Consider the following 17,276-nt stretch of genomic DNA (forward strand, 5'->3'; position numbering starts at 1 on the left):
CGGAAATCCGCAAGTAAGGGTGGGGCCTCCGGAGCGTCACTGCTGGGAGTGGCAAGGCCAGGCCAGGCCAGGCCAGGCCAGGCCAGGCCAGGCCAGGATCAAGGCAGGGCAAAGGTCAAGGCGAGGGTAAAGGCAAAGCAAGGGGCAAGGCAAGACAAGGCAAGGGTAAAGGCAAGGCAAGGCAAGGATCAAGGCAGGGCAAAGGTCAAGGCAAAGGTAAAGGCAAAGCAACGGGCAGGGCAAGGGGCAAGGCAGGACAAGGGGCAAGGCAGGACAAGGGTAAAGGCAAGGCAAGGATAAAGGCAAGGCAGGGTGGGTGGTAGGTTGGGAGGTGAGGGGGTGTCCCCGGTCCCGGTGGGGTCAGAGGGGCTCTCACTGCTCTCCACAACTACCCAAAAGGCGACTTTGGCCAGGGAGGCGTCTGGGCCTCCTCCCAGACCACTGACGGGAGGACACGACTCAAGCTGTGCCAGAGGATGTTTAGTTTGAACGTCAGGAGGAATTCCTTCACGGGAGGGGCGGTCGGACATTGGAATGGGCAGCCCGGGGAGGTGTTGGAGTGCCCGTCCCGGGCGGTGTTTGAGGAAAGGCTGGACGTGGCACTCGGGACCGTGGCTTGGCTGATACGGTGCTGTCTGGCCCTGGGTGGGACTCCATGGTCTCAGAGGGCTTTTCCAGCCGCCTGGGTTCTGGGATTCTGGGGCGGAGGGGAAAGGCAGTGGCTCCAGCCCGAGGGCGCTCCGGCTCCTCGGCGTGTGCGCCGTGCCCTCCGCAGCCGGGGGGATCGGGAGTGTTCGGGGGGATCGGGAGCGCTCGGGGGGATCGGGAGTGCTCGGGGAGCGGAGCCACCCAGGGAGCTGAGGGGCAGAGGGAAACCCGGGAAGGTTCCTCGTGCTAAGTGGATTCAAGGATTACTTAGGGGGTGTTTCCAGCTTTCGAAACTTTACTGAAAACTTTGCTGAGGCGTTTCAAGATAAGGTGCAAAGCTGACGAGTGGAGGAACGCGGAAATGGAAACCCTAAGCCTGTGCAACTTGGGACGGGACCAAACCTTTATAAACGCTGATGTTGGACCAGGTGCTGCCAGAGGGGTTTCCCAGCCTTAGCGATTCCTTGATTCTGCATTAAAATAAATTTAATTGTCGGGATCTCATGGGGTTTCGGAATTCCAAACGGGAGTAGGCACGATGTCTCCCTGCGGCATCAGGTGCAGTTCACACTACAGTGTTTTGCAGCACACGCTACACTTCATTTGAGCAGTAAAACCAGCTTCTGGAGGTGACAGCCCATAGGGAAAATAACTCGAGTGGAGCTGCGGGGCCGCCGCTTCCTCCCAGGCGGCGGCTCGTGGGGGGGGCCGGATCCGGAATGCGGCCCTGGACTTCAATTCCCAGCGTGCACCGCGGCTGTCCGGGAGCGAATCGCGCGCCGCGGTTGGCGGAGAGCCGCCCGGTAAGAGGCCAATGGCGCTGCGCGGTGTTGCGCGGTGCCGGGTCAGAGCGGGCCCGGAGGGTGGTGCGGCCGCTCCGGTCCCGCTGCGCATCCCGGGGCTGATCCTAGTGCTGATCCCGCCGCGCTTCCCGCGCTCCTCTCGCCGCTCTTCGCAGGCCGAGCCGCCCCGCGGGACATGAGGGCGCGGGGCTGAACTGCTCGCCCGTCCCGGGACGGCTTCTGCGACGGTACGGCCCTGTCGGGGAGGGCAAGAGGCCCTGCCGGGGGAGGGCCGTGGGGGCGCGGCGGGTCTGGCCGGGCCTCCCGGTGCGTCCCGGAGCTCGCGGTGCCCGGGGCCTGTGGGGCTGAGCACCCGCCGGGCCTAGGGGCTGAGCCCCGATGCCTGGCCGCAGCCGGGCTGCGGGCTCGGCCGCGTGGGGAGCGCGGGCTGCGGGCGCGGGGCTGCGGAGGTGCCTCTGCGGGGCCGCTCCGCCTGCGGGGCCTGTGCCGGCCGGGGGTTGGTTTCCAAGCTGCGAGGAGCAGACATGAGCCGGCACCTGGCTCATTGCTCTGCCAGGCTCCTAAAGTCTCCACACCTTCTCACAACGTTTAAAACCGCTTGATGGTTTTAATTAAAAAACGCCGGCGAGAGTTGGCGGGGCGAGTTTTGATGAAATTGGTTGTTGCAGGTCATGTGAGGACTTAAAAGTATCCCTGCAGTTGTGGCTGAGGAGAGATGGAGAAGGGCTTGGGAAAACATAAAATCATAGAGCGGGTTGAGTTGGAAGGAACCTTAAAGATCGTGTTGTTCCAGCGCCTCTGCCGTGAGCAGGGACACCTTCCAGTAGACTCAGAGCTCCGTCCCACCTGGCCTTGAACACTTCCCGGGATGGGGGATCCACAACTTCTCTGGGCAACCTGTTCAGTGCCTGACCATATCACAACAAAGGATTTCTTCTCCATACTTAATCTGAACCAACCCTTTGTCAGTTTAATTCCTTCTTGTACTACGTGATCTTGAAAAGTCCCTCACCACCTTACTTGTAGGTTTTCTTTCAGATGACTGTGGCCTGATGAGATAGGAGGGGGTAAAAGTTGTTTTGGGTTTTTTTTCTAGAAGATTAGTAAGGAAAAAGCCAAAGGTGATCAGGATGGAATGAGCAGGGGAAATGATCTGATGCTTGGGATGCAGATCTTGGAAGTCAGAGACTTTGGTTGGCATCAGCTCCACAATTGACTTGATTTTAAAGTTTTGAATAAGTTCCTTTGTGAACAATATAAAGTAATAATACTCAACAGAGTTGCTTTGGTTTTGTTGTGTTCGGGTTTTTTTTGGTTTTTTTTGTTGTTTTTATTTTAAAATTTAGAGTTCTTTTCTTTGGAAATACAAACTTGTTTGTTGATCATGCTGCAGTGTCTCCCAGTTCATCTCTCTTGGACTTGTGATAGTCAAGAAAAATACCCTGGAGACTAACCATTGGCATGTACTTTTCACTTTAGCACTCTCTTTCCTAAAGGAAGAAGCAGTGACTTGGAGATTAACAGTATTTTTTCTATGTAAAAATGTCAGAAATTATCATAAAGCGTATTTATGACTTGCTGGTTTTGATGAGTGTGATCAATTTTTGTTGCTGAAAGGCTGACCTTTAGTGAGAAGAAACTGTATAATGTTTGTACAGTAGTAGGTGCTTGGCAAATGATGTTAAGAGATGTTAAATTAAATTTGTAACATCATTTTGTTTTATTTTTATACACGGGCAAACGAGATATTTAACGAATTAACAATACATGTTTATTTACTCCACTTCTGTGTCGTAAGAAAAGTTACTTGAATGAGGTGGTGATTGGCAGCAACCAGGATCACACTTCGTGTTTAGTGGTTTCAGAGGCACATAATTAGTCTGAGGAAACAGACTAGTGCTTTGCACCAAGATACAGCATTTTCTCTGAGTAAGCTTCGGTTTTTGTTGCCTGTTAAGTAGTTATTATTAAACAACTGTGAAATCTGATACTCTCGAGCAAACACGTGTCTCCTTTGAAATTGATCCGGTCGCCCGGACTTCGGCTGGAGCGAGGCGGGACCTGCTTGCTCTCCTTGTATTGAGAGCGAAAAGGAAAAAAAAGCCTCACCCAAACCCAGCCTCTAAAACCCTTTTTGCCTTTGAATGACTATGGCACTACCCTTGTTATTTTATATATATTTCTATGTACACACACACACAATAATGTTTAATGTTCACTGTTCTTGATGAAATGTTAATATTTTGCTGACTTTTCTGGTTGGTTTTTGTGTAAAATTTGTTGATTGCCCAAGTTACTCCAAATATACATGTTTTGAATTTGCGTGTGTTTATACAGAAGAATGTTTGCAAACTTTTAGGGTGCCTTGTGAGAAAGTGATGGATTTCTTGGAAACGTTTATCAGTAGTGTAAAAAAAATACAAGCACAAACATACTCCCATAGCTGACTGGTCTGAAATTACACATAGGAAACAGATAAAAATACTATTAACCTGTTCTCTGCATAGGAAGTTTAGATTTCCATTTTCCAGGTTTAAAGATTATTCCAGATCAATTCCATCCATGTGTTACAAATCTAGTCCTTGTTCTTTTTATACTTTTTTGCTTAGAACAAATAAATGCCTTTGTGCTTTTCCTTATCTGTTTTTTAATTGATGATAAATATTATGGTAGTAGTAATGCAGTTTTTTTTCCCAGCAGGTGTATTTTGTGTGCATGGTGCAGAAAAAATGAATTCTGCTGTGAGTGAGGAGCCCGATGCGCTCTCAGTGGTGAACCAGCTCCGGGATCTGGCAGCTGATCCCTTGAACAGACGGGCCATTGTTCAGGATCAGGGATGCCTTCCGGGTCTTATTTTGTTCTTGGACCATCCCAACCCTCCGGTTGTTCATTCAGCTTTACTAGTAAGTGTATGTTGGTAGGGCATTTTAAAACTTTGTTAAACAAGTTCTTTAAACAAACTTTATAAACAAAACTCTTTAAATAGTTTGTTTAAACACAGTAAAAAATAAAATCTGGTTTTATGTTGTGTTGATATTCATTATATATGGTTTTGTTGAAAACATATGTTTCAGAATTTTTCTAGCAATGGCACATTATTCCAGGGTTATTTTTTTAAGTTATTAATTTACTTCACATTTTTTCCCTGATACAGCTATTTCTCTCTGAGGGAGGTAAGGACCCTTAAACCTCTTTCTTAAGATGTAGTTGTGGAGCTTGGTAAATATGCACAGTGATTTGACATTCACGGTATAAAAAACCAAAAAAATCTCTAAGTCATTGGGTAATTTAGGTTAGAAACAACCTCCAGAGGTGATTTGGTCCCATCCCCTGCCCAAATTAAGTGCACTAAAATCACAGTTCAAGGTTGTGCCCTCTTGTTCTCGAACACCTGGAGGGATGGAGATTCCATCTCTGGCACCCTGTTCTAGTATTTGACCAGCTTCTCAATATTAAAACAAACAAAACCCTCTCCAAACCCAAAGAACCAACCAACCCAAAATCTTTCAATATCTAATACAGCTTGTTCCAACTTTTGTTGATTTGTTCTCGTTCTAAATCATACACACTGAAGTCTGGTTTCTTATCTTGTATCTGAATACTAACTTAAAAAGGTGTATGTCTTGCTTAAAAATGGGACAAATGAAAGTCAAAATTTAGTTATTTGAAGAATTAATTTAGACTTTTAAGATTGAAATTACTGAAATTTATGTGGTGTTCTTTTTTTTGATTTTTATGTCATTATTGAATTGTAAATCATGTGAAAGAACAAAGAGCTCTGACTTCTTTGTGCAAGTAAACCTTATTCTTTATATCATTGAGACATCACTGTACCATAATTTTTTATTTTTAATTTGGTCTGCTTTCATAGTGGTTATTAGTGGACTTGTTGGAATTACTTTGGTGACTGATACTCTTCTTGGTTTGGGGAATAAGTCCCATGATCCAGGAAACCTGCTAATTGTTTTTCAGCTTAGCCTTGCCGTAGCATTTGGCAGATTGGATGTTCTTCTGTAGTAGAGCTGGGTTGAGTTTGCTGTTCTTGGGAGTATATTGCACTGGTTTTCTTTCCAGTGTAGTTTCCTTAGGCTGTGATGTTAAAAGAAGATCTTTTTTGGATGTCTGACTCTCTTTTTCCTTCCTTCGTTGCATTGGGCTGTGTATTCTCATAGCCTGTGTGAGATTCAGAAGTCAGTCTGGGGTCATGTTACAAACACTAACTCTACGCAAAGCAGATTGGGTTTGTCGGAGTGATGGGGCCTAATCCAGTTTGCATTGTAGTTCCACAGCCCCAGAAAGTACTCAAGTTGTGTAGGAAGGATGCCTTGTTGGGTGAGAGTGAGACATGCTGGGTTGTTCAGTTAGAGAGAATCAGCAAGTGGATTTAGAGTCTGGATTTAGAGGAGACTGTCCCAGGATCCTGCACTAAGAAATGGGTCAGTTTGCTGTGAAAACATGCTTTGGTCTGCTACTCAGATTCCTTGTGTTCAAGTGTTCTTGAACAGCTCTGATTCTGTAGCTTTTAATATCTTTTTTGATAACTTTTTAGATTTTATGCTTTGTATTTTTCTATTCTGAAAAGTCTTTTGATTCTGTTTTTCTAGTTATCCATTGGTCAAAAGGTGCTTCTGTTTGGATGGGAACATTAAATGTAATGATCTTCCATCAAGCTTATATCTTATAAAGGATATACAGCCCTGATTTTAAATTTCTGATTGTGCTATTCTGGGATTTTTGTACCTGCAATCATAATAATCTGTATGAATCATAATAGTTGCAACTTTTTTTATATGTTGTAGAACCTTTCAGGGTGGTGTTTTTCTTCCCCCTGTGTAATTACAACTCAGTCTTTTCTGTCTGATCACGAAGTGAGATATATATTTTCTATAGTTTTCTCTAGTCTTGATTTCAAGAATTCTTTACAATACACTTCAAATGCTAAAGGTTTTGAATAACTTCAACTTACAACTTAAAAAGATCAGAAGTAACTTGGGCAATACTATTTTTTTCCCTCTTAAATTTGGACTAAAATTTTAAAAGGACTGTTAAGAAACTACCTTAAAATTTCACTTTAAAAATGTTGAAGATGTGTTTTGTTAGTAAGATTGACAACAGTGTATTTTATATTTAATTATAGAGATATTCCTATTGTATGATGAACTCTGCTTGTGAGCCTTAAAGATAACATAGGTATGTGTGTAGGTAAACAGGGGTTGAACCAAAGTTCATAACAGTAACCTTCACTTTGCTTTGAGTACACTGGATTTAATAAGTGTAAATGATCTCATTTCTCTGAAGGTTCAGACCTTTGTATCTCCCCTAGCAGGCAGGAGGAAAAGGAACTTCCGAGTGTTGAAAAGTTGGGTCACTTCAGGTGGTCTCATGACTTTGTCTTTGGTCTTACCTTAGTGGAAGTAACATTTGTATGGTAAGAGTATGTAAGAGAAGGGAAAGAGGCTGCCTGTGTTTTGACTCAAAAAATTAGCTGTTAGGAGAAGAGATTTTAATTTGTCCAACTGGATTGCACCCTTATTAAATTGCCAGAAAAGAGACTAATAAGAATGAGAAGCTGGTTCTCCAGTAAGGATGTATTTTGCAGCATGCAGGTTAGTTCAGAGCTATTGTTTCGATATTTCCCGAGACTACAACTATTGATACTGATCCAGATCAGGAAATAACAAACATTACTTTTAATGTTTTTATCATGCCATTCAGCTGTCAGTTTCTCAAAAGGCAATAAAATGGTCTTGTGAATTTTACCTAATGTGTGCTGAAGATGACATGGAAACCCCCCCCCTACATGATTAGTTCTCTATTTCTGAAGGGATTCAGGAGCACGTTATTTTTAAAGCAGTTACTGAGCAGTGTAGCTGTTATTCTGACTATATTGAAAAAACCCATGCACTTCTAAGCCTATGACAAACCCCATTTTATAAATCATTCTACTTGTGTATTGCAGGATTTTGCAAGTGCAGTTTTTGTACTGACATCAATAAAACATCTTTGGAGGTCCCCTCTAAGAAAACTTTGTTGGCACAGACTGTGGAGAGATGTCTCATGAAAAGAAGGACTCACACTGTGATTGGAAGGGTTTTATGTTAGGAGGGTCATACAGATACACAGTTGCTGACTGTCAACACTGTGAAACCATGCAAAGAATCTATCTTGAAAATCAAATAAACAAAATTTTGGGTAACAAATAAGTGGAAATCCCCAGTTTAGGTAATAGTAAGCAAAGCAGCTTGCTGATGGTAGTCTTCTTATTCCTGGAGTGACATATTATTCATGGAATGATGAGTATTGCAGTTAGTCTTCAAAAGCTTATACATGTGGTAGACCTCTTTCTGTAGACAGGAGAGACTTGGTGGCGGTGAGTTTTCTAGTGCTGGGGGAGCCCAAAGAATCGATAAATTATATTCGGAGCATCATGTGTAAAAATTACTTTAGATCTCAGGTCACATAAATGTTTGTTGGAAGGGACTTCTGGAAGTCATTCACTTCAGCTTCCTGCTTGAATTGGGACTGTCACCAACACTCAATCAGGTCAGTTGTAGCTTTTCTCGTTGATTCTGCAGTTCCACTAGGTCATCTGCTCCAGTGTTGTACTCCCTTCAGAGGGAAAAAGCTTTTAGTAATACCTGGTTTGAACTTTCCAAGCTACAGGTTGTAGCTGCTCCCTCTAGTTGCACTGTCTGCTGCTGTAGAGGAAAGTTGGGCTTGGTCATCTCTGTAAAGGCTTCCTGTGTAGCTGTAGATAGCTGTTAGATTGTGCCTTAGACTCTCAGCCAGCATAAGCAAATGCAGTCTCTCAACCTTTTCTCATAGTTTAGATACTGTGTGCTTTCCATGTATTTATAAGAATAAAATAATTTTTTAATGTTCACAGTAGATAAAACTCATTGTCTTCTTACTGGAAGTGCTGTTGGGAATATTTTGCAGATGTGCACTAATAGAAATGAATGATAATGTGCTGGATGTTCTGCTGATTTTCCCTGCTCCTCTCTTAGGCTCTACGCTATTTGGCTGAGTGCCGCGTCAACAGAGAAAAGATGAAAAGTGAACTGGGTATGATGCTCAGCTTGCAGAATGTAATACAAAAGTAAGTTTACGATGGGTTGTTGAATCCAAACAGCGTAAACATAACATTCTGTTGCAAAGTGTATCTTTGACTATGAATTTGTATACTGTGTTTCTAGTATTTCATTCTTCCTTGTTGAAATTATGTGGCTGCAAGCAATTAATTGTTTTCATTTTACAGTATTTCAAAGTGGAGCAGTCCTGTGGTGTAAAGGAGAGCACTCTGGACTCTGAATCCCAAGGTCCTGAGTTCCAGTCTCAGTGGGGACCGTCCCCTGGCAGTTCAATGCCTCCCTGCCATCCCATCCCCTCAGATCTCGGATACTCAGCAGGGTCAGCCCCGGTTAGTACCGGGTGCTGTGACAGTCCCAAGGACTTCCCTGTCACTGTCCAAGCTCGCTCGGCCATGGCAGATGGACCTCAGGACTTAAACAGTGGGGCCAGTTCTGCACACGCTGTGCTTCACCTAAAAAATCCACTGTGCAGGCTGGAAGGGCACACCCACGTGGGGAGAGCCGTGCCCAAATCTTCATTTGTGAAATCTGGCCATACACATTTCAAAGCAGCAGACTAAAGGCTACAAAAAATTTTAATTTGCGAGTCATTTGGCAAACAACAGGTTTTTCACCTTGTTACAGAAAACTAATTTTGTCCCTTCGCTTTAGGTTCTCTTATAATCCTTCTCCTCATTGTGTAAGAATGTCTTGCAGTAGTGCATTTAATGAAATTGTTCGGTGTTTCTGACATTGGTGCTTTGAATCCCACCTTTGGGAAGGGAATTTGTTTCAATGTATTTTTGAAGGCAATGTATCTGCAGCAATATGAAATATCTTGTAGGTGCAATAGAAGCCAATATGGTTTGTAGTAGTCTCTGGTATCTTTGTACAATGTGTCAACTGGGTTTGAACTCTGCCAGCGTTGGGGGGGCATCTACAACCTCTCTGGGCGAGCTGTTCCAGTGGCTAACCACCCTCACAGTAAAGAATTTCTTCCTAATCTAACCCGAATTTCCACTGTTTCAATTTGTGTCCATTACTCCTTGTCCTGTCGCTACAGTTCCTGATGAAGTATCCTCCAGCCTCCCTGTAGGTCCCCTTCAGATACTGGAAGGTTGCTATGAGGTTCCCATGTACCCTTCTCGTATCCAGGCTGAACAGCCCCAACGTATCCAGCCTGTCTTCATAGGGGAGGTGCTCTAGCCCTCTTGCCAACTTCGTGGCCCTCTTCTGGATTTGCTTCAAGAATTCCATGTCCTTGTTATGCTGGGGACACCAGAACTGTGTGCAGTATTCCATGTGAGATCTCACAAGAGCAGAATAGAGGGGGAAAATCATCTCTTTTGACCTGCTGTCTACGCTCCTTTTGATGCAGCCCAAGATTCAAGATTATTATTGGATATTGCAGGATTATTGTTCTATCTCTGTCTGATACTACTTATCTATCTATATGTGTGAACCTGAAGAACGGGAGGGAAAATTCTAGTCTGTACACAGTCCTGTAATCTAGGAAAATATTACAGCTGTGAGCCTTACTTTACTTCATTAAATCTGCTGAAACTAAGAAAATTATGTATTGGCATGGAATTCTGAATTATGCCTAAGTATGATATTGTTAATCACTAGCTACCCAAAACACAGAAATTTTTTTAAAAATTAAAAATTTAAAAGAACAATGACTGAAATTACTGAAATTCAGAAGGTTTGCCAAATTTTTAAAAATAATGTAATAATTATAACTTTTAACAATTATAGATGTCTTAATATGATGTATGGGGGGAAAAATCAATTTAAGTCTTAAAATATTCACCTTTTTTTAAGGACAAGCATAATTAAAGTAAAATGTAGAGAAGTCTTTGCTTTCTCCTTTTAGAATAACAATGAGACCCGAAGGTAGGTAGTAACAGAAGCAGGTATTTCAGAAGAACTTTTAGTATAGATTGCATGTTTGTTTAGAGTGCAGAGACATCCTGAAGAAGTTCTTGAGAGGGGAGTGGCAGTTCATTATCAGTCTCCACAGCTTACAAATACTACTTGGGAAACCAAATTGAAGAATTTTACGGAAATCTCTTCAACATTTTTTTTCCTAAGTTTCAATTTCAAGGGCCAAAAGAATATGAAGTTCAGAAATGTGTAGGAAAGGATAGATAAGTCAATAAAAACTGGAAATCTCGTAGGTGTTTCTTTTTTTTCTAGAAAGCTCCTTGGCAAGAGTAAGAACATACGTTTGATTTATATGCTTGTAACATTTGGAAAGTGTGATATCATGAAAATTTAAATACACAGCATCTTCAAACACAAGTCTTTGTCATGTGCTTGTCAGGATTTTAGGTTTTAATGTTGACAGGAAATGCTGAAGTTAAGTTTTCTATTGCCTGCATAAATATGGAGAAAGATGGTTGAAAAGTGTCGAGAAGATGGATGCAAAACTATTTTTGTCTCAAAAAACCAATGGTTTGGCGTTGCTGATTTTCTTGTTAGAAAGTCTGCAGGAGAGAAACAAGATCTCTACAGTCTTTGATTTGCTTTACAAAATGTGCGTTTTAGCCTTTAACATGATTTCAGTTTACCAGAAGATACATTGTCTGTTGAACTGAAACTGAACACTGATAAATGTTTTGGTCATAATGACTTCATGTTGTGTGCTCCCTTGTACTTCCAGAATAGGTGTATTTAGCTCATTGCTCTATCTAAAAATATTTTTAGTATTTCCAGAATTTAATTTGGAATTTAGCGTGTTTTTTTGGATGATGTGTTACAAAAATGCAAACAAACTGTCCAAAAAAGAAACCAATTTCTGACAGAATTCGGCTTGTCCAGTTACTGCTTCGTTCTCTCAAGCAAGACAGAACTCAGCATCTTCTGGACCAAAAGTTGCAGGCACTGGCTTTTTTTTCTTGACAGGTGAAGCCCATCCTGTAGTCTGAATATTTCCTTTTCATCAAAGATTTCGTAATGCTCACTGTCCTTTTTCATTTTCTCACTTAACCAAATAATATTCAGTGGCTTTCCCTATTCAGTATTGAATTATGACAAACTGTGTTCTGCTGCTGATAAAGCTGTGCTGTGTCTTCCTGAGCAATGAAATGGAGCTCGTGTGCACAGAGGCAACTCACAAACTGAGTGTTTGTCATATTTCAGACTTAAGCTGATGTTCAGCAGCGCTAAATGACACTGTGTTAGGAAGTTGACTTAGTTTAAAATTCCACTTATCTTTTGCTTTCAGTTACACAAGTCTTGAAATTTGAGGGCTTTTTTATTATATCTGTTTATAAGCCTTGAAGGCCTTTGTATTAGAGACCTGAAGTTCAGGTGTGGAATTTCTTTTCATAACCCACCTACAGCTAACAAGTCTAACATCTTTAAATGGTCAATGCCATCAACTGGAAAGGAGTGGAATTGGTTTGCTGCTGGTGACTTCTTGTAGTAGTACATGGGAGCCTCATGCACAGGCCCAAATCCTTTTGTTGCAAGTAGTAGATAGCCAGTGGAAAAAGAATATAGCACTTACTTAACCTCTTAATCAGGAACATAAAGTACTGTTTCCTTCATATGATTACTGAGGATGAGAGTTGACATTGGGTGCCACCTGTTAATCCCACCATGGAATGGCCTGGGTTGGAAGGGATCTTAAAAATCATGTAGTTCTAATCCCCCTACCTTGCGCAGGGACACCTTCCACTAGATCAGGTTGCTCAGAGCCCCATCCAGCCTAGCCTTGATCACTTTCAGGGATGGAGCACCCACAGCTTCTCTGGGCAACCTGTTCCAGAGCCTCACCACCCTCACAGTGAAGAATTTTTTCCTAATACATTGTCTAAACCTCCTCTATTTCAGTTTGAAGTCATTCCCCCTTGTCCTGTCACTACAAGCTCTTGCAAATTGTCTTTCTCCATCTTTCTTGGCAGCACCCTTTGGGTACTGGAAGGTTGCAGTTAGGTCATCCCAAATCCCTTTCTTTTCGAGGCTGAACAAACCCAATTCTCTCAGCTTTTCCTCATAGGAGAGGTGCTCCATCCCTCTAATCATCTTGATGTCTTCCTCTGGACCCATTCCAACAAGTCAATGTCCTTCCTTTGCTGGGAACCTGAATGATGAGCAATAAATTGTACTGCATCGTGAGGAATGGGTAGGAAATATTTGAGACATCCAAGTTTTACAGTAGTTTTTGAGGTACCTTCATGTGTCCTTTGAAGACTTACCAGTCCTCTAATATTACCTGATCAGCTTTTTTTGTATTTGCTTACAGTAAGTATTAGGGCGATCCCGTGGTGTAAAGGAGACCACTCTGGACTCTGAATCCCAAGGATCTGAGTTCCAGTCTCAGTGGGACCGTCCCCTGGCAGTTAAATGCCTCCCTGCCATCCCATCCCATCAGATCTCGGATGCTCAGCAGGGTCAGCCCCGGTTAGTACCGGGTGCTGTGACAGTCCCGAGGACTTCACTGTCACTGTCCAAGCTTGCTCGGCCATGGTAAATGGACCTCAGGACTTAAACGGTGGGGCCAGTTCTGTGCACACTGTGCCTCACCTAAAAATCCACTGTGCAGGCTGGAAGGGCACACCCACGTGGGGAGAGCCGTGCCCAAATCTGCGTTTGTGAAGTCTGGCCGTACATATACATAGTAAGTATTACAGCTCAGTTGTGAAAATCATGTTGTTGCTGCTTAAAATGAATGTCTATCTGACTGCTCAGTTGATGCTACACTTCACCTGAGGAACAAATGATAGGTTTTAGGTTCACTGTGACTTGTTTCTGAGATGTATGAACGCTACTTTGTGCTAACAGAAGAGTAACAGATTTTAAATGTAGACACTGAAGGTTATAGGGTCTAGAGGAGAAGTATGAATCTCTGAGGAGTACAGTAACCATTGGAAGGCAAAAGATAGTTTTACATTTAGGATTTTTTTTTCAGGCCAAACTTGACTTTCTGAGATACTTCATATGAAGATTTTTTACACTTTCACATTTTCTGGGACATATAAAAAGCTGTTCAAGTTTCATGGAACACTTCAAAACATTTTTCAAATATAAAATTTTTTTATGTCCTATTCTATATTTGCTGCTTTTTCCCTTATCAGGGGAGATTTTTTTCTTTTGTTAATCTACATCTGGTTATTTTTAAGTGAAACTATGTGCATGTTTTGAAGTTATAATATAGGAGTAAGCAACTGGGTCCGAGAAAAATCAGACTTGTAAAATCCCCACCTGCAGGTTTCCAAACTTCTCCATTTGTTTTGTTAATGGCTGGTACTTCTTTATGACAATCATAAAAATGTTTTGCTTCTTTATCAGATGATCCAATACCAGTAAGGGTATGTGCAGAACCGTTAATGTAAATAGGTAAAAAGGAGAGGAAAAATTGAAGCTCTTTGAATAATGGTGTTCCATTGCATTCCAGCAGTCATCAGCAGTTATCCAGTATGGAAAACTGGTTTAGTTACTGGCTTTATGAATTGTATAGAGGACTTAATGTGTCCATATGGACTTTCTAAAATGTTATTAGCAGCTTCTAGATTTAAAATTAATTAGGATTTATAGCCCACAAGGAAATACACTAATTTGTGTTCAGATTGAAAGTGGCTTTTGATAGACAATAAAGGTCAAAGTTCGTAGCTTTTCATAATCTTTATGAACAGCATAATGGTACTGTGTAAATATAACTAGTATGCATTTAAAAAAAACGCTGATGAAGAGTGAATGTACTGAGTAGCTGTTACAATGAAACAGCAAATTACTGAGAGTAAAATTCCAATTACTTGGCTAAAAGAGCTTTTCAAGATAGTCTTCCTTTGCCAGTGTGTCAGATTTAACAAGCTGAACTAAATCCAGTGCATTAATCAGGTCTTCCAATTTCTTACTTGCCTAAGAAGATTAGGGCAATTAATATGTGTTTAATTAGAGTCCCTTGCAAATCTGGTAAAATGCATGCAGTCTATAATTGCTGACTTCTTACTCAATTTTAATTTTGGGTAGTCTTAATTACCTGCACTCTAAAAATTTAATTATTTGCTCAAACCAGCAAAGTTTAAATTTATGATGTCTAACAAAAAAAGGCAAAAGCCTACTGTTTCATGTAGTGTTGGCTGAAATTTAAATAGTAGGCATGTAGCATCACAATAGTTTTATAATTTTTTTCTTCTGTGACGTACTACTCTTTCTCCTTTGTTAGAAAGGAGGAATGGTTGGGGAAAAACAGGGCACAGGCCATGAATTAACTAGCAAGTTACCAACCAAGTATTTAAAGAGATAGCTGATGATGAAAGGGTTGTTGCCTTATAACTAACTTCAAGATAATACTTTGTGAGAAACTACAACTAAAAAAAACATTCTGTGAACTTTTCACATTTAATGCATTTATGCTATTAATCGGAATAGTAAATTCTGATCTTCAAAGGAGAAGTAAATAGCTTTTTATAAACTAGAGATTTTATTTTTCTATATCTGAATCACTTAGTCATGTTGGTTTTGTAATGCTTGGTATGTGGGTTCTTTTTAACACACCAAGATTTAGAAATAGTTGAGATTGAGTAATGGGAAGCATGATTATTTTGGGATTCTACTATATTTGTGATTCTGCACTGAAAGGTTGTGGTTTTGGAGAAAAATACAGTTATTCTAGGTCTTAAATACTCAGGTGAGCAAGAGGTTCCAAGAACTTTGGTTTTAGAAATTATTTACAAATTCCAGTGTATCATCTGGAACAAGAACAATACAGACATCTCTGTCTGTTCCATGTTAACTTTCCCAGTCGGCCTTTCCTTTCCAGTTAACTTTCCCAAGCTCCTTGTTTTACTAACTTTGTTACATTTTGTCTCTTATAGGATAAGTGCTTCTAGAAAGTGGCGCTGTTGGTTGTTGGTACCTCTCCTCAGGCTGTGGAGCTCCAGTGTGTTTGTTCAGCACTGTAGCAATGTGCTTGTTAATAATAGATGATCATGGCAGGAGGACACCTGCAGGCTGTTTTATTCAGCATTGTTAAGCAATGTAGCTTAATATCCCCACCTCCCCTTGAAGTACTCCTATTTTCTTCTAAGAAAATTTTTATTGTATATTTTCTAAATCTTCCAAATTTTGGAAATAGATTGTTTCTTAAAGTTATTTTTAAGAAAGCATCCTCTCTGCCTTCCTCTCCCCCATCCCCTCAAAAAATACCCCCAAAACTCCCCAAACCCAGCAATGATTAGGAAACGTAGGAGACATCATTATGTCCTCTTTCATATACCATATTATTTATTCTGTGTGACTGAAAGCTCCTTGTGTCTGCTGAACAGTTTCCTGGTATTTGGAAAAAGTTCTTTCTAGGATGAAGTGGAGGGTTCACTGTTGTGGGCTGCCAAGGTTAGGCATTTACGCCGTAGAAGTTCTTGCTCATTTTCTTTGTGGGTCATGGCAAACGAGCAAGAGTTCAGACTGAATCATGGTTCAGCAGCTGGTTTTAACATGTTTCAAGATTTTTTTTTGGATGTTATTTGTATTTTGTATATATCCTGTAGTATATTTTAGTGTTGTGAACAATGTAGGAAGTCATGATCTCCACACACGGGTGCAGGCATGGGGACAAGTGGTACTAAGAAATAAAACACAAGAAGCATAAACTAATGAAATGGTGTAAAATCCTCGTGTTACAGTATTGGAGCTAACATAGACTTTAGTTGTGGTGTTAATTGGCTTTCTGGGAGAATCTTATGGTTGTTGTGAGCTAAGAAAATAAGGTTTAAAGGTTTGGAAAGATGGATGTCATTTGTAAAACTAGTCCTAGACTGGTTTGTCTGCAATTCAAGTGTAACTGATAATTTGCATGTTGAAATACTACTGTGGGCTTATATTTTGCAGGTGTTAATAGAAATTAGCAGTCTTGTAAATAACTGTTAAAGGTTTATTATGAGAGGTATAATTTAGGATGAGCTTTCTGGGTTTGTCTGTGTATGTAGAATTGGTCACTGAGAAAAATATGAAAGCCTGACCAAAGGGAAGGGTCTGTTCTGTGCCCTACCAGATGTACTTTTGATGTCTGGGGGGAAGGAGTTGTGGGTGTTTTTTTTTGTTTGTGTATCTCGGGACCTTTCTGTAGTCAGAGACATTGCACAGTCATCATTTCTACTGGCATGCAGCTTGCTTGCTTAGTGAGCTCTATGTGATCACTGTTGTTTTTGTATTCAACATGTACGTTTGTTAACCTCTAGTTTTGGATTTTCTGTATTCGTATTTTTTTTCTTTGTGTCATGTGTGTGTAATTCCTATTACAATGTTTTCACTGCAGTCGGAAATACAGTTTAGTTTCACTTTTTGCTCTCCAAGGTACTTTTACCTTACAACTTTTCAGTTGGTGTCTGACATCTGTATCAGGACTGATGGTTGTGTGGCTTTTCATCATCTGAGGTCTGTCTCAATTTAGGCTGGGCACTTTGTATCATAGAGTTTTTAGTGTACCAGTTCAGTACAATACTAATTCAGTGTAGACCAGCTTTTAGTGTGCTGCTTCAATGCATTTGCACACTCCATGGAACAGCAGAGCTTTTGTTACAGGTTTCTCTGCAGCTCTTGCAGTTAATGCAAAGCTTTCTCTTATACTGCAGTGCTTGCATTGCAAGTTTCTCTTGTCCTTTTTCTTTGGTATAACTATTTCATTTTCTTGGCATTTTGCAATTTTCAACTAAACTAGTTGACAAATAGTGAGGTAACAAAGTAGTCACTAATGCAGTGTTTTCGTGTAGTGTAAGATTTAGAGAGCACCTGCAAGTTCTTCAGA

General features: G+C 41.3%; 1 protein-coding gene across 3 annotated transcripts in view; it reads left to right on the plus strand.

Moving 5' to 3' along the window:
- Positions 1–1,433: 1,433 nt before the first annotated feature.
- ARMC1 (armadillo repeat containing 1) overlaps positions 1,434–17,276 on the plus strand; it is a 33,813-nt gene continuing 17,970 nt past the window's right edge. The window contains exons 1-3 of one of the 3 annotated variants that reach the window (XM_071554446.1): positions 1,434–1,451; positions 4,149–4,354; positions 8,459–8,550. In XM_071554446.1, the coding sequence (XP_071410547.1) occupies positions 4,181–4,354; positions 8,459–8,550 (266 nt within the window). In that variant the 5' untranslated portion in view covers positions 1,434–1,451; positions 4,149–4,180. The other 2 variants (XM_071554443.1, XM_071554442.1) reach the window with 2 other exon arrangements.

This window comes from Pithys albifrons, chromosome 4 (assembly GCF_047495875.1).
Source record: "Pithys albifrons albifrons isolate INPA30051 chromosome 4, PitAlb_v1, whole genome shotgun sequence".
NCBI classification, from domain to species: Eukaryota; Metazoa; Chordata; class Aves; order Passeriformes; family Thamnophilidae; genus Pithys; species Pithys albifrons.